The sequence below is a fragment of the Xyrauchen texanus genome, chromosome 22, assembly GCF_025860055.1.
Source record: "Xyrauchen texanus isolate HMW12.3.18 chromosome 22, RBS_HiC_50CHRs, whole genome shotgun sequence".
Lineage (NCBI taxonomy): Eukaryota > Metazoa > Chordata > Actinopteri > Cypriniformes > Catostomidae > Xyrauchen > Xyrauchen texanus.
In genome coordinates this window covers 15,063,632-15,088,320 of record NC_068297.1, presented here as the reverse complement: position 1 = coordinate 15,088,320, position 24,689 = coordinate 15,063,632, and the positions used below count along the sequence as shown (strand labels likewise).

The window sequence follows — 24,689 nt, the reverse complement described above, 5'->3', positions numbered from 1 at the left end:
TATGAAAAATGTACAAATAAGATAACCAGTCATGGACTATTTATATCTATATTAAATTTACACATAATATTTTAACCTAATCTTGATGCTGTAAATTCTTGATGCTGGGCTTAATGTCAACTACACAGTAAGAATCATACTAATATTATTTTTTCCACTTTCCCTCCAAATAATACAAATAATAAGAAAATACATAGAACTCTGGCAGACTCATAATATGGACAAAGACGCCTTCTGCTGGTAGAAAATAATATTAATACAAAGATGATGAAAGCAATTTTCTCAGTTTTATTCTCCATTTGATCAAGGTATTTCATTTGCAGGAAAGTGGGGTGAAGAAAACACCCTGAAATTAATTAACCATTGAAAATATCAGATTTGATAGAAATTAACATTATTTAACAACAAGGTTTTCAATAGAAAACAGTATTAAGACTGTAACATAGACAGGGATGACAGAAGTACAAAATACATCAAAGTTTATTCTATTTAATAAATCAAAAAGACTGACACAGTCTTAATAAAATGAACAAAAAGTGCATTTATGAAAGACTGACACAAAGATAATCAATCAGAATTATGAATAGGCACATTTTGGTAACATTGTCTGCAGTTCACAGAATTTGATTTTGGTAAGAGGTGTTGTGCAGCATATAAATAAGCGTGTGTGTGTGTGTGTGTGGGGGGTATATTTTTGTTTTAACAGTTAGATTCTTCAGGAATTCCTTGGAGATCTCACTGATGTGCAATTAATAAACAATTTCACAATACAAATAGATTCTAAAAGACACAATGACATTCAGCCAACACAGCAAAGTTTATCACGAATACTCTCCAGACGCACATGACAATCGTGAGTTTGTACATAGATATAAACATCAATACACAAATATACATAAACAACTTTTACTAGAAAATCAAATAATTTTAACATTCAAATATCTTATCATGATGGACATCTGGACCCAATTATCAGACGGAAGTTCCACAAAAATAAAAATTTTTATAATTACTATAAACATGCCTTCTGCTACACAAACACAGTTGTGAAGGCAGAACAAGTGTTCATTTTGTTGAATGGTCTACAGTGTTAAGTATAGATGTAAGTTCATTATACAATGGTCAGAACAGAATCAGATGCACCAAGAACGTTGTAGAACCTAATAAATACCAGTGTATAAAAAGTGTACTAATCTACTTTGGTGAACTGCATAGAATGTCATAAAATAGTAGTTTATAAATACAAGTTGTTGTTTTTGTATTTTTTTACCATTTTTGAATACATGTTAAAACTGTGTCCCTTTCATCTAACACTACATTAGATCATTATATGTTGGGCTTACTTTCCCCATCAGGAGAGAATCTAAATAAAACACACATCTTTATGGCCCTCATTCCTCACAGCTGGATGAACAACTTAAAAATAAAAACAACAGTTGATGCAACTATGATGCAAGCTTGACTTGGCTTAAATGTAGCAGACCTAAGAATAACAGATAACAGTATTTATAGACTGGATACAGTCCATATGTGGATCTAATCATGCTTACCAGGCCACATTTCAGCATCATACCTGTTATAATGAATTGCTCAAAACAAAATAACAAAATGAACAGTAAAATAAACTTGACCTACTTGTTGACTGGCATTTAAATATTCCATTAGGCTGAAGCCTAATGAGCAAATAGGTTTTATTACCAGGTTGCAAAAAAGGTTCCAGTGTTTTTTAGTTTTACAAAAAAATAAAAATAAAGTCCTTGTTGACCAGCAGGGGTCACTGACTGTAAAATGTATACCCATTCAATAAAATTCAGTACCGGTAATCAAATAAGCCAGCTGAGACACTGTTCCTGACCTTCTTTTATGGGAGGAAAAAACAACAGCAAACTGATCAAAACAGCAACAGGCTCAATCTTGGGTTGGAAAATTGGCTCTTGTGAGCCGCAGGCTGGTTACACTTGTTTAGTCAAGATGGTAAATTACAGTATCCCTTGATTAAAAAGGGGAAATGCAAACAAAGAACACCACAACCTTGTATCCTTCTTTCACAAATTTCATAATCATGTACTTAACATTACATGTTTGATTTACAGGCTTTGATTTATTTTTGGATTACTTTTGCCAGAGGACACATCCTGAGGTCATATGTTTTACAAAGGATTCAAATAAGACAAGACACTAGCATTTTAGTCAGCTTTTTCAATAAAAATATTAGCATGTATTTTGAGGAGTGCATGATATTGTACACAAATAAATAATACAGCAGAATCAAACACACTTCAGTGGGGTGTGTTAGATTCTATGACTCAAGCAGCAATGTACAGCAAAACCTAATTAAGCAAATTTGTTATAATAATAATAATAATAATAATAATAATAATAATAATAATAAAAGGATTTTGACTGCATTTGGTTGTCTACTTGTAGATGTAAGACAGGGAAAATTTTGTGCTGTCGAAAAGGAACCGGTCAACCAAAAATATTTACATTTACTCACAACTTATGTTGTTCAAAAATACTTTCTTCGATGGAACACAAAATAAGTTTCTATGCAGACTTCAGTCTAACTTAATGCCTAATATCTGCTTTTATGTTCCACAAAAGCAAGTCATACAAGTTTGAAATTAAATGAGGGTGAGTAAATAATGACAAAATTGTCACTTTAGGGTGAACCATATATTTAAGCAAGTGCAGAGACTTAGTAGGCAACCCATTTAAGTTTTGCCCCCACAAATACAGCTCTAAAATAAGCAGATAAGTGATAAAATAAGTGATAGTTCACCCAAATATGAAAATTCCCCCATCATTTACTCACCATCATGATATCCCAGATGTGCATGACTTACTTTCTTCCTCTATACATCCATCACAAATTTAACCCCACTGTCCATGCTAGCTGCTTTAGTTTTCTGTGTTGTGCATGAAAATAAAACACAAAAACCCAGAAAATAGAGATGAGTTTGCATTCACATTAAAAGGATAGTTCACCCAAAAATAAAAATTATCTCATCATTTACTCACCCTCATGCCATCCCAGATGTGTATGACTTTCTTCTGCATAACATATATTAAGATATTTTAAATGAATATCTCAGCTCTGTTGGTCCTCACAATGCAAGTGAATGGTGATCAGAACTCAGAAGGTCCAAAAAGGACATAAAGCATAAACGTAATCCAAAAGCCTCCAGTGGTTAAATCCGTATCTTCATAAATTATATAATAGGTGTGGGTGAGAAACAGGTCAATATTTAAGTCCTATTTTACTATAAACCTACCCTTTCTCTTCCACATTCTGGTATGGAAATTACTTTCACATTCAGTCACCTACTGGTTGGGGATGGACAAAGCTGGAGATTTATAGTAAAAAGGACTTAAATATTGATCTTTTTCTTACTCATACCCATCATATTGCTTCAGAAGACATGGATTTAACCACTGGAATCATTTGGATTACTGTTATGCTGCCATTTTGTGCTTTTTGGACATATTCTTGGAGATATTCTAAAAAACCTGTGTTCTACAGAAGAAAGAATGTCATACACATCTGGGATGGCATGAGTGAGTAAATGATGAGAGAATTTGTATTTTTGGGTGAACAATCCCTTTAATGTGAAAGTAAACATCTCTATTTTCAGGCTTTTTGTGCATTATTTTCATGCACAACACAGAAAACTAAAGCAGCTAGCATGGACAGTGGCCTTAAAGTTTGTTTCAGCACAGATAAAACTTTGAAAACCCCCAAAGAAACAATTACGGTCATTTTATGTCAAAAACAGCTACAACATAATACAACATTTATTTTCTGAATTTATAATGTCACATAATGTCTTATCAAATCTAGAAAAAAAATCTTAAAATGACAAAGCGATATTACTGGTAAACTAAATTTTTGTTGAGCCGTGTACTGTCACGGTGCATTATTCAGACCAGCTGAACTGCGCTGCTCATAATCCCATTCTCTACCGCATTTTCACTACCAGTGTTGTCAATGGAGCAAGGTATAAATACTTGGAACATTACAAACAGACTTTTAAGTCAAGACGTTGCAATACTATGGAGGCAGCAATTTTGAGCCACATTTAAAATACATACATCCAAACAGCTCTTTGTTGCTCCTGATCCTAACTATGAAATCAACAGATGTTCCAAGGTTTGCATGTACATAATGACAATAATGACAACTCACAATAGAACAATGGCAAAAATATTCAAGCAGCCACAACTTAGATCAGTGATCCTGAGAGGTCAATGACAATTCAAGTCTGGGTCATTTAGCCAGGCCCAGATTTGTATCATATGTTGAGGACTTCTGGGGTGGACCAGCATCAAGCTGTTGTAGGCACAGGCATTATCACGGTATTTCTCCTCGATATCAAAAGTCCTGAAGCCTTTGTGCTTCTCAGGCGCAAGGCCCAATTTCATAAGGCACATACCTGTGTAGACATCATCAATAGGGTAGAGGGCCACCTGCCTCGAGGCATTATACATTTTCTTGGCCAGCTGTCCTGAGAACAGGTAACCACCTCCACCAGCGTATGCAGGGTACGCTCCGACGAACACACTCTCAGGGATGAAATACTTAACCTTCTTGTTCCTGTGGGGGCCAGCATTGGTAATCACATCCCCTACAAACAATTCCTTAGCTTTGGCATGGGAGAGATTGCTGAGGAAGTCTATGATGCGAAAGGTGTTGACAAAAACATCGTCATCACCCTTGAAGATGTAACTAGCTCCAGAACAGCGAGTCGTCAGCCATTCCAGGAAGAGGACCTCCTTAATGGTGAGGTTGAAGAATGTATCCCTGTAGTCCCACTGAAGAATATCCCCATGCATTAAGCACTCATGATGGAGCATTTGTGACAGATCAGGGAAGTGGTCCTCTGCGGCTGCATTACCAAGAAGAAACACTGTAACAACTGTTTTGTTTGCAAGACGACCAGCTTTGCCCCATGACTCACGGATCGACTGACGTCGATCAAAGTGCGGAACTAAAGATTTAATCGCAAGGAGGAGGAACGGTTGGTCTTTGCATATGTTTGGCTGGTCCACCACGATGGGATACGACCTGCAACGCATATACAGCAAGAAGTCTTTGAAGCGGTCTGGAAGCGAATTGTAATCGTTAACTTGCGTAGTCACTCTGAAGTCTGGGTCACAGGAGTCAAGACTGACTGTGTCATTGAGCCAATCTGGAACTTTCTCAATCATTGAGTTGATATTTTCTAGATTGAGGTTGTTTATGTAGTTGAGCTGCTGTTGCTGGCGATTCCAGTAGGCATCGTTGGGAACATCTTTAGCCCAGAACCGCTTAGAGGGAATCAGCAGCTTATTCTTATTGCCATCACCCTTCCCAGCATTACGTGATACTTCTACCACTATAAAGATAAACACCATTGTCATCGTCACCATGACCTTCACCTTCCTCCGAGGCCCCTGCATGGTGTTGAGACTCACCACCTGAACAGCAGAGACAGAAAGACAAAAACATTAGAAACTACTTTTTATTGACACACTCGAACAAATAGTCAAATGTCAGGCTTGTTATCAATGTACATTAATGTGACATGAGCTGAACTTTCCAGTCTTTTTGCTAGTTTCTCAAAGCTGTCAGTTCTTAAGTCATCAGCGTAGGAAGTCCATTTTTGGTATGCATTTTTACTGCCTTGCCAATCTCTATTTCTCTGAAAACCCTGCATTGTTACCAGTGTAATCTCTCATCATTTGTTATTACCAGTTGTTTCTAATTAAATGTATAAAGCGGCTAAGAAAGTAATAAAAAGTATCTCCACTCTATTTTCCTCTGCACTTCTGTATTTAACTCATTACAATAAAAAAAAAGAAGACTTTTTTGAAGTTTTGACAGGTGCTTGAACTTTCACAAACACTTATTTTAAAATATTATTGTTTAACTTTTGTTTTTACTATTTTGGCTGGTAAATAAAATAAAAATCCAAACAAACTTTTGAGCACCCTAAAAAGTGGATTAGATTCTGTTACACGTATACAGTAGACGCTAATACAAGAAAACACTACAAATCTAAAATCTAAATTTCTATGAAAATTTCTATGAAGTTCAGATGATGATTTTCAATAGATTTCATTTTCCACCATTCCCAGAAAACTAACACTAGTGTATTTTGTTAGATGACAAAACCTGTAATGCCCAAGCATTTGTTAATTTGTGTGTTAGCAACTGAATGCTTGAGTACGGCATGTAAATCATTGCAAATGTAAATTGTCTACACTTGGACACTGTCCAAGTCAAGAAGCCATACCTCACTATGGTATTCTGTTCACATATCCTAGTTTGGGATGCGGAAGTAAACAATAGCAGGTTAACCTCAACAGTGAATAGGTGACCACAGCAAATATACTTTTGCTTACCCGTTTGCTCAAACAGCTTCATTTCTTGCCATTTATTTTCATGTGCCTTTTCCCATAGATCGGTCACTTCCCTTTAACAAACTCCTCCCTCTTTCTCTTGTTTCACTGCTTTTGACTCATATCATCCACTTTGCTCTGCTGCATGTTGTCCTTAAGCTGTCTGTCTAAATGTCCGTATTTATTCAACTCCCTATTCTTCTAATTAGCTAAATTTCCCAACAGTTTCCTCTTTTTATGCTCTCTGTCTTCCTTTCATTCACTTATCTTACCCCCATCCCCTTTACTTACCCTTTTCTTGTCCTACACCTTTCTGTCAAAGTCCTTAGAGAGTATATGACCAAGCATCTCCTAAGGAAAGGTTCTCTGTGTGTAGCCGAATATAGACGTTGTATAACATTTCAGGTAGAGCATAAAGGACTTGTTTTAGAGCAGCCTCATATGCCAGGTGGCCTCTAACATCAGCAGTGATTTTGAAGACTGTAGAAGTGACAGAGAGCTATTCATTGCCATCCTGTCTTAAGTGAAATATGCTGGTACATTCTGGAGGTGTGAGGAAGTTCTTCCTGTTTCCAGTTCAATTGCAAAATCAACTGGAATCAATGTACCGACATGTAGTATACACGACAATTGAAGTCTCATACACCATTATCTTGTGGCAGACAGGTTTGGCTTAATTATGCTCAAATTCAGAAAGAGTATGAGTGTGAAACCCCTCCGATCCTTTTTTTTTTTTTACCTTTCAGATTCTGTGTTGGTTTAGTTAACTTGCTAGCACAAGTGTTAGCTCTTCCTTATATCTTTAAAATGTACTGATAGCCTTGAAAAAATTCATATTTTCTCCAGTTTTCAAATATTTTTCAGTGAATTTTTGAAATATTTGAAGTTAATTTCATGGTCATAGGATGGACTAATTTTTCTCTTAAAAATGGAATACATAGACAATAAATTATCTTCCAAATAAAGACAAATAACAAAAAGGACAACGCATCTATGTGCACTTCCACAGTCAATTCGGGACGGACTTCCAAGACATTGTCATTAATCTTAGAGTTCATACAAAATCCTGTAGTTTAAACATTGGCCACCAACATCTACTCAGTTCAGTCATTTAAACCATGACTTGTACACCGATAACTAATACTGACATTACATTCATTCTATTTAGCCAGAATAAATCTGGTGGAGGAAGTCACAGAAACCGTAAAGATGTGAAGAGAAAATCCAGATCTGCAGAGAAATAACAACTTGTTGAATGATGCTTTTACATAGATCTGAGAATAGTTTCGTTGCTGCTATTACAATAATGTTTCAAGTGGGATTGAGAAAAATATAGCTTCGCTTAGACTTCAGAGCCAGTAAAAGCTAGAATAAATAGAGCCCGTTCAAACACTGGGATTAGTCCAAACATGATCTAAGCTGGTCAAGTATTTTCTGGTCATACTTGAAATGAGAAGGACAGAGAAAAATATCTGAAGAATCTGGGACTGTGCACTTTTTCACAAATGTTCATCAACCAAACTAAGCATAAATTCCTATGTGGTTTCTACACCTACTGCAAAGTAACTATTAGCAAAGAGAACAGAGTTCTCACTCTATTTATGTGTAGACTCAAACAAAATATGTTGATAGCCACAATGCCAACCACATTTTAAAATAGGCTTGACATAACATATTTAAGCACACAACAACTTCAGCTGATACAGTGTGAAAACAACCACTAAATTAAATTTGTATTTTACATGAGTTTCAAATATCTTGTGAGGCTTAGGCTGATATTTTCAAATAAGCAGAAGGAATATTGCTTTTCCTGTCTCATAACGCTTTCTAGAAGTTTTATTTATTTATTTTGTGGATTTTCTCCCAATTTGGAATGCCCAATTCCCAATGCGCTCTTGAAGTCCTCGTGGTCGCATAGTGATTCGCCTCAATCCGGGTGGCGGAGGACGAATCTCAGCTGCCTCCGCCTCCGAGACCGTTAACCCACGCATCTCATACAAGATGAGATGCGTGGGTTGACCGTATCGGACGCGGAGGTAGATGAGATTCGTCCTCCACCACTTGGCTTGTTGATCTCGCTGCCACAGAGACATAGGGCATGTGGAGGCTACATGCTATCCACCGCGGCATCCGCGCTCAACTCACCACACGCCCCACCGAGAACTAACCACTTTATAGTGGCCACAAGGAGGTTAACCCCATGTGACTCTACCCTCCCTCGCAACCAGGCCAATTAGGTTGCTTAGGAGACCTGGCTGGAGACACTCAGCACACCCTGGGATTCAATCTAGCAAACTCCAGGGGTGGTAGCCAGCATCTTTACCACTGAGCTACCCAGAGGTCGGAGACAAAGTAAACATTGTTGTCATGTAGCATTATAAGTCTTTGAAACAAACACCCACTAACATGTGTTAAATAACCAAGAATAAAACTACTGCAATGTGGGCTACAAAAGGAATAATGTATCAATGAATGGAGGACTCTTTTTACTAAACAATTAGCAATGTCATGGAGACTGACATTCCGTAACTCAAATGTCACACACCTTAATATTTCAAACATTACAACTCCTGCCATGGGCATAAAATACTTTTGAGGCAGTTAAACATATGCAAGACGAACACTCCTAACATTCAAAAAGTGCATTTGCACATACTTAGTAGATCTGCAGTCAGAGAGAGAGAGTGCAGAGAAAAGAAAATTAACTGTCTGCATTTGCTGTGTAAATGTTGAACTGAATGTCTCTCTGCTTCTCGTTGACAGACTAAACACTACTTTCACAAGCCCGTTACAACCTGAAAACCATTTACAAAACTGTGGAATAAATAACAATGGATGTGAAAGCATGCTGCTTGCAGTACTGCTTGTTGGTTAGAAAAAGGAATTTAGGTAACTATGTGCAAAATCCACTTGAGATGAAAACGTTATTAGAGCCGTTTTTTTGTTGCCAAGTAAGTAATTACTGATATTCAAGAAACCATAAAGCAGGACAAAACTTACTACTGCTTACTTATCTAACACAGATGCTAAATCTGGGATTTCTATAGCTCAAATGGTAGAGTATGGTGAAAGCAAAGCTACTGTAAAGTCAGTGGTTCAATTCCTATGGAACAAACAAAACCTTGCATACATTGAACGCACTGTAAAAGCATCTGCCAAATGCATAAACGCAACTATAAATCTCTGTGTCTGAATTGCTTGCCTACTGCTTCTGTCAGATAAAAATAATGTTTGGCAAACATTCAGTTCCATTTTCCAAAAAGCAAACCAGTCACTTTGCACTTTATGACTGTAAACTCTGGCATTGATGCAGACAAGAGCCTCCACTACAACTCAATGTTGTGTGCTGAACAGTGCACCTAAGTGAAGATGACATAATAACAGGTTTCTGTCTCTAAAAATGTAGATTGCAAAGTCATCCTGGTCAGAACATGACCATGAAGACAGCAACCAAAACAGATGGATAAGAAACAAATAATGGAAGAGAACACCAGGGACAGAGGACCAAGTAATCAAATAATACCTTCCTAATCATACATTATCAGTCAAAAGTTTGGACACAATTCAATTTAATTGTTTTTTAAGATCTTAAAAACCATGTGGTCGAATTGGCTTTTGCTCAAATGCTTGAAATGAGTTCTGCTGACAAATATAATTTGCATCTTCAAGACCTTTCCCACCTACAGGCCTGGTCATGTTCCCTTAGTAACTTTCAAGATGAGAACTCTTATGAGGAACGGGACACCCAAAGAGACTTTTCCCCCATTGAATTGACACTCACAAAGTAACCGCAATCTTCTCCGTAGCAGGCTAGCAGCTAGTTGTTTACTATTGGTGACTAGTTCCTTACGTTCAAAAGTGACAAAAAGCAGAAGTCTTTAGTCCCGCCAGTGGGAAAGGCCCTCACATGCCTGTCTTTACTAAACCCATGTTTCTATAAATAGATAATTATATGAATTGGTAAACAAATAAAGTTATTTTTGTGAACTAGTTGGACTAGATAGTAACAGCAAATTGGTGGAACTATTGATGCAGACAACTGTATAAATTAAAATCAGAGAAAAGAAAAAAAAAAGTCAATAACTGCATGAAAACTGTCAGTATATATTTGCTCATCATACTCGTCTCCGCTTCTTATCTGACCCCCAAAGGCACTCTTACCAGCACTACAAGTTGTGTCGCACCGAACGTGCAGCATTGCGGTCACCGTTACCAATTTTGGGAGTAAAGAGTAAGCACATCTTCTGAACGTCTCCTAATTTTGAAGTGCATGTGCCAACACGGTGAACATCATAACTTTCAATGAATGCTTGTAATTAGCAGGATCATACAAAGGGCCTCCCCTGTCTTCACTAGTCCTGGAAGCTTTTGTATCGAGAGAAATTTGTGAAAACTAAGTGTGATTAAACATGCAAACGTGATTATGGAAGCAGATCGTGTAAAAGAAATAGATCGTTATGCACAAAATTATTGTAAGACAAAGTAGAAATATGTAGTTAATTAGATTGAATATTTAAGAAAACATTTTTAAACAAATATTAGCGATGTAAATTACAAATGATAGTAAAGTTATGCACAAATATAATGAAGTTACAATGACGAGCATCACTATACAGTCACATTTCAGCATTGTCACATGGATAAGCAGCACTTAAAGCGTGTCCTCACTCTTAGCAGCTTTGGGAACGCAGGTAAAATATAACGAACGTTCATAGAATAGTTCATAGAAAACGCTCTTAACTTCCAAGATCAATCGTTATTGGGAAACGAGGCCCAGGTCATTTCACCTGATGAAGTTAAGAAATTACCAACAGTGTGCAGAGCTGTAATCTCGGCAAAGAATGACTACTTTGAAAAATCTAAAATATTAATTTTAGATTTATATTAATTTGATAACTTTTTAAATTTTTGGTCACAGCAATTCCATTACGAATGTTTTGAAGACTAATTTTATTGTTAAATGTGGAAAATAGTAATAATAAAGAATGAGAAGGTGTGTCCAAACTTCTGACTGATAGTGTCTATGTAAAGAATAAAATGAATGCTAACCTAGCTAAGCAATGTTAAATAAACTGCTACACAAATCAATGCAATCCTGTTATATGCCTCTTTATCTGAAGCCCAAGCCAGACCACAGTTGTTCAGATTTCCTGCAAGGGAATGAATTCTCTATCATTGAAGCTAATTGTCTGAGTCAGGGTGGAGTATTTCCTAAGTGGCTGTTATGAGGAAATCAGCTGACCAAAACAAAAAGACATGAAAGAGTGCGAGTCATTCTAAAGGGACACTTCTGAGGAACACAATCACATGAAAGGCAGCCCTCTCTTTAAACAGGCTGATCTTACGCTGAAGTCAGAAACAGAAAGCTTTAGCTAAAATTGGTCTTTGCTTAATGAAATATGAAACACTGCCACCAGTGGCCAAAGCAGTAAATGTTGGGTGAATGGGCACATTTGAGCTTTGTTTTTCAGGTGTAATGTCCGCAGAGAGGTGTTAAAAGTAGGGCTGGCGATTAATCTAATTTTAATTTCAATTATGATTTTGGCTTCCAACGAATATGAAAACAAGATAATTGAGATAAAACGATTCTTGTACCGCATTCCGTTTTGCAATGAAACACTCCGGCATTATATATTTAAAGCATCCTTTTATTAAAGTTCAAATAATAAGGAAGCAGGTTACAAAAATAAATTCAGACACTGGCATTTCTCTGTGCGGTTAGCGCCACAGTCAGCACTGCGTCTGATGCCCTCTGGCACTGGGGCACTAATCACTCCCACATGCTTGCTGCAACTAAATTATAACATGATGGCTCATGATGCAGTGAATCATAATATATGTGTCATGTTTACTGTGTGTATTTTAAAGAAAATCAACAATACGCAGCTCTATTATTGTTTTTTGTGAGTTAAAGATGGATTGAATTGATCAAAGGTGAGAGTGTAGTTTTAGCCCATTATACACTGAAACAAAATACGTTTTTGATTTGTCTTTTTTTGCTTGTGTTCCAAAATAATATCTAGAACTCCTTTAAAACAGCGTAAATTTACTTAGGAGCTATACTGCAGAAAAAAAAATTGTTATCGGAGAATGTTGAAGAGAATATTTAATCATAGTCCGGGACAAGTGGATTTTTTGAAGGGACAAGTGAAAGAATTTTACTTGCCCGACCGGATAATCAGACCGATTAAAATGTCAATAACTAAAAAATAACCAGCTATAATTGCGATAGCCTAGTCCTGTGTCACTTATTAGAAAGGTCAGTGTGACGAGGAGGAGGGTGTGGTCTGGCCGGCGCCAAGTCAACTAATCAGCGGGAGAGGGAGATAAAGAGCAGCCGGCGACACCAGTCAGCCGCTGTGTGTGTGTGTGTGCACGCATCAACAGGTGCATCTAAAATAAAATTTATAACGTGGAAAAGTTGAAATGTGGAACTTTCACATATTCTAGACTCATTACACAAAGTGAAATATTTCAAGCCTTTTCTTGTTGTAATCGTGATTATTACGTCTTACAGCTCATGGAAATCCAGTATCTCAAAATATTAGAATAAAGAATTTATAATACAGAAATGTCAAACTTCTGAAAAGTATGACTTGGTCAGGGCTCCTTTTCACGAATTACTGCAAATAATTATTGCTCAGTGATCCAAAGTCCTCTTTTCAGATGAAAGTAGGGGGGGGGTTCTCCAGTCTGAATCAGGCAGGGGAGGAGAGTGATGAGGAGGCCATGGCCGGACCATAATGGGGCAAGGCCGGCACCGAGTCAACTAATCAGCGGGAGAGAGAGATAAAGGTGAGCCAGAGATTCCAGTTCGGGAGAGACACACATGGCTGCTGTGTGTGTGTGTGTGTGTATATGTGCGCGCATCTATGTGTTTGATGTTGTTTTAATGTTGAGTTCATGTCATTAAAGTTTGCATTGGCTGTTCTGCCGGTTCCCGCCTCCTCCTTGCCCATCCTTACCTGTTACAGAAAATACCTGAATGGTCAAATAAATTTCTAAATTTCGCCAAAATTCATTCATGAGGTATTCATGTAAACACAGAGTGATGCCTAAAGTGAAAAATGAAAGACAAAAAAGATGATTTGTATTAAAATGTCAGACTCGTAAGTGTAAATGTAAGCTAATAGATCTGCTGCCGGCTAGTGTATTATTAGAATAATTAAACAAGAAAACACTCACTGTTCTTGACTTTGTAACTTCAGTCATTTAAAAAGTATTAATGTATTATAATCATACAGTGAAGACCAGTAGTAGTTTTATGCTGCATTTCATTCTATATGTTTACTTGAATGATTGATAGACTACTGCTGTTTCAATTTTTAAACCTGTTAAAAAAAGCACTGAATTTTTACAATTTGAATTTTTTGGTCTATCATTTTTAATCCATTTCTATTTTTTATTGATATTATATTACTGAATGATTACTAGTCTTCAGTAATTACTTAAGAACTTGAAACCATTCTTCCATAATTAACATATTATTTATCATTCCATAGAACTATGAGCATCTCTGCTGTTATTGATGGAAGTGGAGGCTTTACTTTATTTGAATACCATACGCAACATAAAATAATTATAATATGACAATAGCCTCCCTCCCTACTCAGTGCAGTTTGTATTTCAAATTCAAGGAAATCCACTGTTAAATAAATAAATAAAATATATATATATATATATTTCTTTTTTTTTAAAGTTCAATAAATACATGTTTCCAAAGTCAATGAGTAATCATGTTAAATAATCATTATCTCAATATTGACCAAAATCATCGTGATTATGATTTTTTGCCATAATCGATCATCCCTGGCTAAAAGAGAGTTGTTTTCAGATGTACAGGCTGTTATGCAGAAAAGAGGAACACTTATTTTATAAACTGTATCCTCCAACCCAACCCCCAAATGTAATTTTTTCTGATTAAATTTTTTTATTGATTCGTATATTAGCACATAAAAGCAAGAACATATACAAACAGAATCAATACTTAACCCCCTCTATTACTACCCCCCAATCCCACCCATAAGAACAGCCCAGTGGTCCCACATAATTATAGCCATACAAAAACAAATCTAAAAAAAATGAATTAAGAAAATAAAATAAATCACACACACACAACCTCTCTCGCCGCAACCGGAGTCTGATCATTCGCCACGGGCTACATAATATTGATAAGGCGCCTAATGTTATCAGAAGAGCTGCTGCCCTGAATAAACCCCACCTTTATGTATAAGAGATGTCATAACTTAATCTGTTTTTTTTATATCTAACTGGATCAGGGGAATTGGATGGTAACTTTTACACTCACTTGGATTTTTGTCCTTTTTAAGAATCAGACCGATCCGGGCTTGTGTCATGGTTGGAGGAAGCTTTCCATTCTTTAATGATTCAGTATAAACTTCTAACAAAAGTGGAGCCAGTTCTGTAGCATAAGATCTCAAATATTCAGCAGCAAAGCCATCTGGCCCCGGAGCCTTGCCAGTAGGCAAGGCCTTAATAACCTCGTCAAGCTCCTCCAAGTTTATCTCAGAATCGAGAGAATTTGTTTGCTTAGTCGTCAGTTCTAATGGTTCCACACATTTTGTAATATCTTCATCTGTAGATGAAGACATGGAACAATAAAGATCAAGATAGAATTCTTTAAAAACATTATTAATATCAATGGCCGAGGTATACATTTCACCACCAGCAGATTTCACAGAGGGAATGGTAGAAAAAGACTATCTGTTTTATATTACTATCCAGAAGTTTTCCTGCTTTGTCCCCTGACACAAAGTATGACTGTCTTTCCCTGAATAATTGAAACTCCACTTTCTGTGACAAAGTAGTATTATATCTGTATTTCAAACTGGCCATCAGATGACATTTGGCACTTCAGCTCTGCCTCTGCGCTTTTAATTTTCCCTTCCAACTCCACCAGTTCTTGTGCTTTGGATTTTTTGGTAAATGAGGCATACCGTATGATCCGACCACTAAGAACCGCCTCAAGCCATGCCCACAGAGGATATTGAGGACCAGTTGGTATCCATATAAACATTGATTTCGGTCTTTAACATTTGTTGGAATTCAGGATTTTGAAAAGGGATACATTAAGGTGCCAACTATATGATTGTTTTTCTCAGTATATGGCAATCCACAACAGATGAAATGAGGGACTTCTAATCTAATCAAATCTATTCTAGAATAAATCTTATGGACTTAAAGAAAAAAATTATAGTCTCTAAAATACGGGTTCAAAAGTCTCGAAATATCTGCAAGATCAAGATTTTTACACATCATGTGGAGCATCAATGTTGCTCTAGGGGGCTTACACACTTTTGCTTCACTATGATCAAGGAATGAGTCCATCAATAGATTAAAGTCTCCTCCCAATATTATATCATGAGGGGTTCCAACTGCTTGCAACATCACATCAAGATCTATAAAAAAAGCCCTGTTCATCAGCATTAGGTGCGTAAATATTAGCCAAAATCAACCTTTGCCCCTGAATTTCCTCTAAAACAATGACTCTTCCTAATTTCTCTTAACTCTGTTTGAGAAATTTGAATTGTATGTGCTTATTTATCAATATAATGACTTCCCTACTCTTACTTAAGCAGCACTGAAGAAAACATATCTTCCCCATATCTTCCCAAATTGTTCAGCTTCCTGCAAGGAAAGATGCGTTTCTTGAAGAAACACAATATAATATTTCCTACGTTTAAGAAATAACCTTCCTTCTTTTTACCAATTCACATTCCATGTGGAGCAAGATAATCCACTCATATTAACATGACATTTTAAAATGAAAGAAAAAATAAATTGTGCCAAAAACTCAATTATAAAGGCCACATTTCAACATTATTGCAACAATAAAGCCCCAAACTTCCTCCTGAACAAAAAAAATTTAAAAAAGAAAAATATGCGCACGATAGCACCAAATCCACGCCTACGAAAATTCCTGCGACAACTTTGCCATCGGATTGCTCACGCCTGAGGCAAAATTACATAACAGAAAATACTTTGTGAAACAAACTCCATCCAATAGAAGGCATAAGAACAAAGAACATGCAGATTCATCCACAGCTGTCCCAAAGGTTTGTTCCTCCACAAAACAAACTCCAGCCACCAGGTGGAACCAACACAAAAAGAAACAAAACAGGTGTCCTGGTTCCTCGGACGGTCCAGTATATATTTAACGAGTCGAGTTGACTCAGAGACCACATATGAAACAGACTATGATTTCCTCAGCCCATCAACTCTATAAAAGACATCTTTTGTTGTAGGCATGCAGATATTTTGCAGTCATCCTTATCACTAGCCGGGAACTTCAGTGTAAAAGCGATCTTCCATCAATGCAAACGTTTCTTGAAGGAGTGTCACTCCACAAAACAAACTCCAGCCGTTAGACGGAACCAACACAAAAAGAAACAGAAATGCCACCCAGGTTCCTCAGACAGCAAGAGTTAAGTACAGCGAGTCAATCCACTCAAATGAGAAACACCAATTGGCTTACTCACTCCAATGTTTTTGTGAAGGACAGTGCTTGCTTGGGGCATAAAAATACTTTACGGCATTAAAATACTTTAAAAGTGACCTTCCATTGATGTAAGAGTTTCTTGCATTCCTTGAATCGATCATGTTTCTGAGAACAAGTAAATGCTGTGTGGTATTGCCAAGAAAGCCTTCTTTTATTCCTTGCCTCACGTAACACATGATCTTTATTGGATGTTCTCAGAAATTTGGCTAGAATTGATCGGGGCCTGTCTCTCTACGCAGAGCTCCTAGCCTACTCTGTGAGCTCACTCGATTTCCAGCTTATGGCCTGTTATGTCGAGCAGACTCGGGAAGAGACCGTCTAGAAATTTCACCATATCTTGGCCTTCTTCGTCCTCAGGAATTCCAACAATTCGGACGTTGTTTCACCGGTTACGATTGTCCAAGTCTTCCAACTTTTCCCAGACTCGCCTCCAAGTCTCTTTGGACCGTTTCTCAACATCCGCCACTCTTGTAACCAACTCTCTGAATTTTGTCTATATGGCAGTGATCGATCGACGTATAAAAGCAAGATCCTCCAAATCAGCAACGACCTTCGTCAGCATTGCAGAGACGTTGATCAATTCACACCGAATCTCTTTCACTTCAACGTCCAAATTAAATACCGGGCTTGCAGTCTGCTGCACGGGGGATTCAGCTTGAGAAAGTAAGTGCCTTTTAATATCTCCAGAGCCTGAGGATTTTGAATTCTTTGACATATTGTCTTCCAAGAACACTTAAGAATCAGGGTGTATCGAATCTCACTGGTTTATGACACAAAAAGTATTAAAACTAGCAAAGTGCCTAGAGCTCGCTGTTCACACTTCCGAATCTTGCATGGCGCCACACGACTCCACTTAATGTTTTTTTTAACGCAGGATCTGAACCCGGGTCTCCCAGGCTGCTGATGCAACACGCTTCTGGCCATTCCAATATACCGACTGCCTTAGAAAATCATCTAATTGCAGTGAGTAAACACTCACCACTTAATCACTGATTCGGTCTATAAAATCTGCTTGTACATCCCTACAATACAAACATCCTACTCATATAATTATTTAAAGTCTGAAATTGTTTATGTTTCTTGAAAGCCCAAAATATGTGTGTGTGTGTGTGTGTGTGTGTGTGTGTGTGTGTATGTATATATATATATATATATATAGCATATCATTGGCTCTGTACTTGTATTTTGCACAATGACAATAAAGTTGAATCTAATCTAATCTATCTATATACACTCACCTAAAGGATTATTAGGAACACCTGTTCAATTTCTCATTAATGCAATTATCTAATCAACCAATCACATGGCAGTTGCTTCAATGCATTTAGGGGCATGGTCCTGGTCAAGACAATCTCCTGAACTCCAAACTGAATGTCAGAATGGGAAAGAAAGCTGATTTAAGCAATTTTGAGCTTGGCATGGTTGTTGGTGCCAGACGGGCCGGTCTGAGTATTTCACAATCTGCTCAGTTACTGGGATTTTCACGCACAACCATTTCTAGGGTTTACAAAGAATGGTGTGAAAAGGGAAAAACATCCAGTATGCGGCAGTCCTGTGGGAGAAAATGCCTTGTTGATGCTAGAGGTCAGAGGAGAATGGGCCGACTGATTCAAGCTGATAGAAGAGCAACTTTGCCTGAAATAACCACTCGTTACAACCGAGGTATGCAGCAAAGCATTTGTGAAGCCACAACACGCACAACCTTGAGGCGGATGGGCTACAACAGCAGAAGACCCCACCGGGTACCACTCATCTCCACTACAAATAGGAAAAAAGAGGCTACAATTTGCAAGAGCTCACCAAAATTGGACAGTTGAAGACTGGAAAAATGTTGCCTGGTCTGATGAGTCTCGATTTCTGTTGAGACATTCAGATGGTAGAGTCAGAATTTGGCGTAAACAGAATGAGAACATGGATCCATCATGCCTTGTTACCACTGTGCAGGCTGGTGGTGGTGGTGTAATGGTGTGGGGGATGTTTTCTTGGCACACTTTAGGCCCCTTAGTGCCAATTGGGCATCGTTTAAATGCCACGGCCTACCTGAGCATTGTTTCTGACCATGTCCATCCCTTTATGGCCACCATGTACCCATCCTCTGATGGCTACTTCCAGCAGGATAATGCACCATGTCACAAAGCTCGAATCATTTCAAATTGGTTTCTTGAACATGACAATGAGTTCACTGTACTAAAATGGCCCCCACAGTCACCAGATCTCAACCCAATAGAGCATCTTTGGGATGTGGTGGAACGGGAGCTTCCTGCCCTGGATGTGCATCCCACAAATCTCCATCAACTGCAAGATGCTATCCTATCAATATGGGCCAACATTTCTAAAGAATGCTTTCAGCACCTTGTTGAATCAATGCCACGTAGAATTAAGGCAGTTCTGAAGGCGAAAGGGGGTCAAACACAGTATTAGTATGGTGTTCCTAATAATCCTTTAGGTGAGTGTATATATATATATCAAAAAGTATACCTCTAACAAACTTCTGTGGCAAACAGATCAGCTGAATATAAACAAGTTCACTGAAACTGATGTATAATACAAGCGGAGACATTTTCAGAGATATTTATTGCAGTTAATTTAATTTTAAAATTTAAAAAAAAGTTAATTTAAAAATGCCTTTTTTTATCAGTCACTTGCCTGCGAACACACTCTCTCTCTCTCTCTCTCTCTCTCTCTCACACACACACAAGCAGCAGGTGCGCAAAGTGAGAGGGAGACAAGATAAGCAAAGATGGTTATACTGATCCACAAGGTTTAAATGGAAAACACACACAAAAATGTATCACATGTATAGTTATACATGTATATGTATAGCATGAGTTATTACAGCTTTTACTACTTACATTAAAAATTTGTGATCTTTATGCTGCACTGATCACCGGGACAGGTGAATGCTTTGACATCGCGATTCACGAATATCTTTTCCCTCATAAAGTATATATTCCAAGCAAATTAAACATTAATCATGATTGTCACTAGAGGGCGAAATGCAACTGTCGTTTCCGTAGCTCGTAGATACTGAAATTGGGGCATCATCACATGTCAGTCATTGATGCTCTATGAAAGTTAGGGCACACCAAGATGGCCGCTCAAACACTTCCGGTGTCTTCACCTCCTACTGGCAGTTTACAATTGCGTCAGCGACACAGTTCTATACATATATCAGTGTTTTTAATGCTAACTTTAAAGACTTTTGAAGGCAGACCTTTCATGAGCTCAGAGGTTAATGAATAGTATATGCTTCTGTTGAAGCCATCAGTCCAGGGCTGCATTTCCCAAAAGCATCGCAAGCTTAAGTTGATAGTAGAGACCATTGGTGCCAATGATGATGCAATCAAATTGTGTCCCTACACAGTCAAACATATTATATAATACAATTTAAATAGATTGTTTCTTTACATATGATCAACAACATTAAATCAATAGTTTAATATGTTTTTAGTTTTATTCAATTACATCATTCGCAATGCTTCATGGGATTGTAGGTAATTCCCTCATAAATAATGTTAAGTATGCATTCCGGTACCTTAAGTTAAATACATACAAAATACAAAAGAAAATCATTCAACTTAGCAGAAATATTTCAAATTGACCTCTCAGAGACAGGCATAATGTTTGGTGTTCAATTTACAATCCCTAGTATTTGGGTAAAGCAAAGCGCATGCACAGGCTTGATGAAATCTGTACCCTGAGAGTATACGCAACCTGTTTGCAATGAGGCTAACATTCAACACGTTCGTGTAACCAAGGAGGAATGAGCCTCAATCTGACTTTCACAATCTATTCTCCATAGTCAACAGCACTTGCTAAAAAGGAGGGAGATGCTTTAAAGGTTACTGTAAATGAGGCAGAAGCAATTAGCTGTCACCAGCTGATCTGTCATGCACAAAAGCCATTTGTGGAATGGCCAAGTAATTCACATCTACTGGTATTGTAGCTCAGGAACATATTAGAAATCTTGCTTCTTGTGGCAGTGAGCTTCAACATCCATTAAAGTTTTTCAGAAACAGAGGGAGAGACCCAACCCTGTATATTAGAATTGAAAACATACTTTAAGTCACTGTGATTCTGATGATGCCCCAGAATAAATTAAGAGGCTTTAGCTCACAGCTTCTGTGACCACAAAAACACAAGCTAATCCTGTAGAATTATCCCTATGAGCTTCAAATACTTCAGAAAAAACATGCACTTTTATGAGAAACCATGAACAAAAACTGGGCTGAAAATCTTTCTCTCTTTATGATGAAGGTCATTCTCAAGGTTTTAAGAAACATTCCTGAAAGTGGCCACTTATGGGCAGATCTAATCTTCTTTTCGCCCCTCAGGGCACTGACTGAACACATTAAGTTGAAAAACGTCACTGATGAAAGGAAGTAAACAATTCAACAAAAACATTTTTTGACTAAATTAATCATTTAGAAAATCACCAGGAATAGATTATTCCAGTTTATTTTAGAGCTGGACGATTAATTGTTAAAAGATCGCAATCTCGATTCAGACACCCACGTGATCTCATTTCTAAATGACTATTATTCTGCACGTTCAGTGGCATGCATTTCTAAGGCAGTCAAATTTAAATTCAAAATTCACTTCAAGATGCATTTTTAAATGTTGATAAACTTTATATTACATCTACAAAACACAGCACTCCTGCATGAAACGCTGAATAAACTAAAATGCAACGGCCAAAGACATTTGTCCAACACAGTGCTTTACAAACAGCAGGGTGCAGCCATGATTAACCAGGAGTGTGACTGAGTATCTGTTCAGATCAATATTTTAATAGCCACCGATGCTACAAAAATACCAGCATTACCAAGATCTGACTAAATTTGCTACCCATGCACAGTTTGATTACAGCCGGCTGCTTTCAAATGCTCACATTTGTGTGTCGGCCCATGCACTTTCGTCTTGTGATGAATGCAGTGCTCCTGCACGAGACTCTGCCTTGTTTCTAATCAAAATACACCTCTTTAGGCGATATTAATGTAAACACAGATCTTAATGAATTACGAGAGTGTAATCAGACTGGATTAAATCTGCATTGTCTGGACGAGATATTAAAGCAAACAAAGATACTAATGTATAAGCAGATGGGACAAATTCTTCAAAATGTTAAGTTTGTGCATTGTCTAAATGTATATCAGCTGCATGCTGTCTGTTATAGGCATTCACACATTCTTACTCCATCAAATTAGTATTAATGTATATCTAATAATCACACAGTAAATAGTGTAAAAAATATAAGTACTTTCATTTGCATTAAATTATCTTTTTAATGTTTTATATTCCAAAACATTTTTAATGTTTAATTGCTATTGTTGCTAAAATATTTAAAGCACTGTTTACTCTGTTCTCTATTTAACTATTGGCTCTTGAATAATTATTTCACAAGCTTGTAGCAAGTTTTACAAGAAAAACACTGAAGGCCTCGTTGTTTTATTTTTAAAATAACAGTGTTTTATACCAAGTTAACATAGAACTGTTAATGAAGCTTTTTCTGCTCATTTTGCTTTTTACTTAGCATGTAAGAAACAGGTTAAATTGTTCTTTTATTTATGAATGCAGTTTTTAAACAGGATTTCCCCTCCCCCAATAATCACAAGGTGCTGTTTGGTTTATAATGTTTTTGTTGCACCCCTTGTGGAATTAGGACATTTTAAATTTAAATATTTGATTAACAACTTTATTTCCTTTTAGTATAGATTGAAGCAGATAACATTTAATCAGAAAGTCTAGTAAATTACATGTCACTTTGTTGTCCAAGTTTTGTAAATCACTAAAATAAGAATTTTTTTTTCTTCAAATTCGTGATCATTATTCCAAGCCAAAAAAATGTGATTCTCAATTCATCCAGAATCGTGCAGCTCTAGTTTTTATCATTACCCAAATAGTAGCACAAAACCAATTCAAAGATTATAGAAAGGACGACTAAATAAGCACACAAGTTCAATCAAGTTATGTTACCGTTTATACACTGTCAAACTAAATTCATCCCATGAGACATGACAAGAAAAATAATAGACAACTTGATGAGGTTGTGTTTGCTAAAACATGTTTATCTGTGTGTTTCAGTATACACTACTTTCACAAGAATTAATAAACATTTACATCACCCACTCAACACACCCACTCAAAAGCTAAATTATACTAAGGCACTAAGTCACAGTAGTTATTTCCTTGAATCAGCTAATGACTTTCTTGGATTTTCTCCGGTTGCACCAGCTATACGCAAGTTACAAATTAGCCTAGTTGTGACATAAATGGGCACTAAGTCACAGTTTACGCACTACTAAATATTTGCGCGTTGCAGCATAAAATGTAGGTAGGATGTAGCCCTACATATAATCGAAATATTTACAGAAGACTTTGACTGGGACTGTTTGCATAAACATAGCCATTAATTTAAGACTGCACCTAACAGTTAGTTTGACTAGATAAAGACGCCATAGAAAGCCTGTTGCATAAAACAAGCTCAAATTGTCTTTAGTACGACAGTCTAATTTGTATTGCATTGTGGGAAAATTAGGACACTGAACAGCTTGAAAAATGGCCGACAGTGTACACTCAATACAGTTTTCATTCCCTGAAAATATTTGCTTAGAGGACTACAGTGCTTCAAAATGGATTCTAATGAACAAATTTAGTGATGTTAAGCCTAGTACATAACTAGTAATCTGGTAATCAGAAGGACGCTGGTTCGATCCCCACAGCCACCACCATTGTGTCCTTGAGCAAGGTACTTAACTCCAGGTTGCCCCGGTGGGATTGTCCCTGTAATAAGGGCTCTGTAAGTCGCTTTGGATAAAAGCGTCTGCCAAATGCATAAATGTAAATGTAAGCCAAAAGAAAAAAAAAGAAAAAAAAAAAGACACATGACATTTTGTTACCATCAATGAAGTCAAAGTCTTCTACAAAGTTTCAACTGAAGCCCCCAATGACTCAGCTGACAGTTATTTTCCATGGCAACATGGAATGCAAACAAAAGTTAGCCTGGGGGTGAGCTGGCTTATATTTTAGTCTTAAATTAGACTGATCTTTTATGCAACTGACTGAAAACAATTATGACCAACATTTTAGACTATTAACTAGTAAGACCAGACTAAAACAGTTTTATGCAACCATCTCCAGTAGTAACGGTTGGAATAAAAAAGCAAACTGAAACATTAAAATTAATAAATGTCTATTTTTTCTGTTGTAATAATATTTATTTATCGTCCCTTTTTTATTTTACATGCAGTTCCTATATATTGGTTACACAGGGCAAATATATTTATCTAATCTACTTTTATTGCGTATCATATTTTAATGTGGATATAATTTATTACAGCTGACAGTTACATGAGCAAACAAGGTTTGAACATCAACCGTAACAAGATCAAATTGAAGTTCACGGCTTTTTAACACTTCAGTGTACAAATTTGAAGGCTGTTTATTGGATCAATACAGGAAAACGTCATATTATGTGACTACGCATTACTTTACAGAATTTACGACCAACAAGTTAAGTCTAGCCTTAAGAACAGGTGGTGCAAATTAAGCACTGACTTAGTAACAAACTAACTAGTAGTTACTAAACCCGTAATGTGAACATCACGTCCCAACTTACGTGAGACCTTACGCATAGCTGGTGCAACCCTACCCAGGGGCGATTTATTGTTCATTTATTATAATTACAACGTTTTTGAACCATAGTGTGAAATCTGTGACTTTAGCTCTCACCTGGGTGACGCCGAACAGCCACTAACAACCTAGAAAACTTCATTTCAGATGGAGGAAA

At 37.0% G+C, this 24,689-nt stretch overlaps 1 protein-coding gene across 2 annotated transcripts in view; it reads right to left on the bottom strand.

The window, feature by feature from the left end:
- Positions 1-286: 286 nt before the first annotated feature.
- The window catches only part of b3gnt2b (UDP-GlcNAc:betaGal beta-1,3-N-acetylglucosaminyltransferase 2b), a 61,303-nt gene continuing 36,900 nt past the window's right edge, over positions 287-24,689 (bottom strand). For both annotated transcript variants that reach the window (XM_052153905.1, XM_052153906.1), the window contains exon 2: positions 287-5,457. In XM_052153905.1, the coding sequence (XP_052009865.1) occupies positions 4,246-5,457 (1,212 nt within the window). In that variant the 3' untranslated portion in view covers positions 287-4,245. The remainder of the gene's footprint in view (positions 5,458-24,689) is intronic.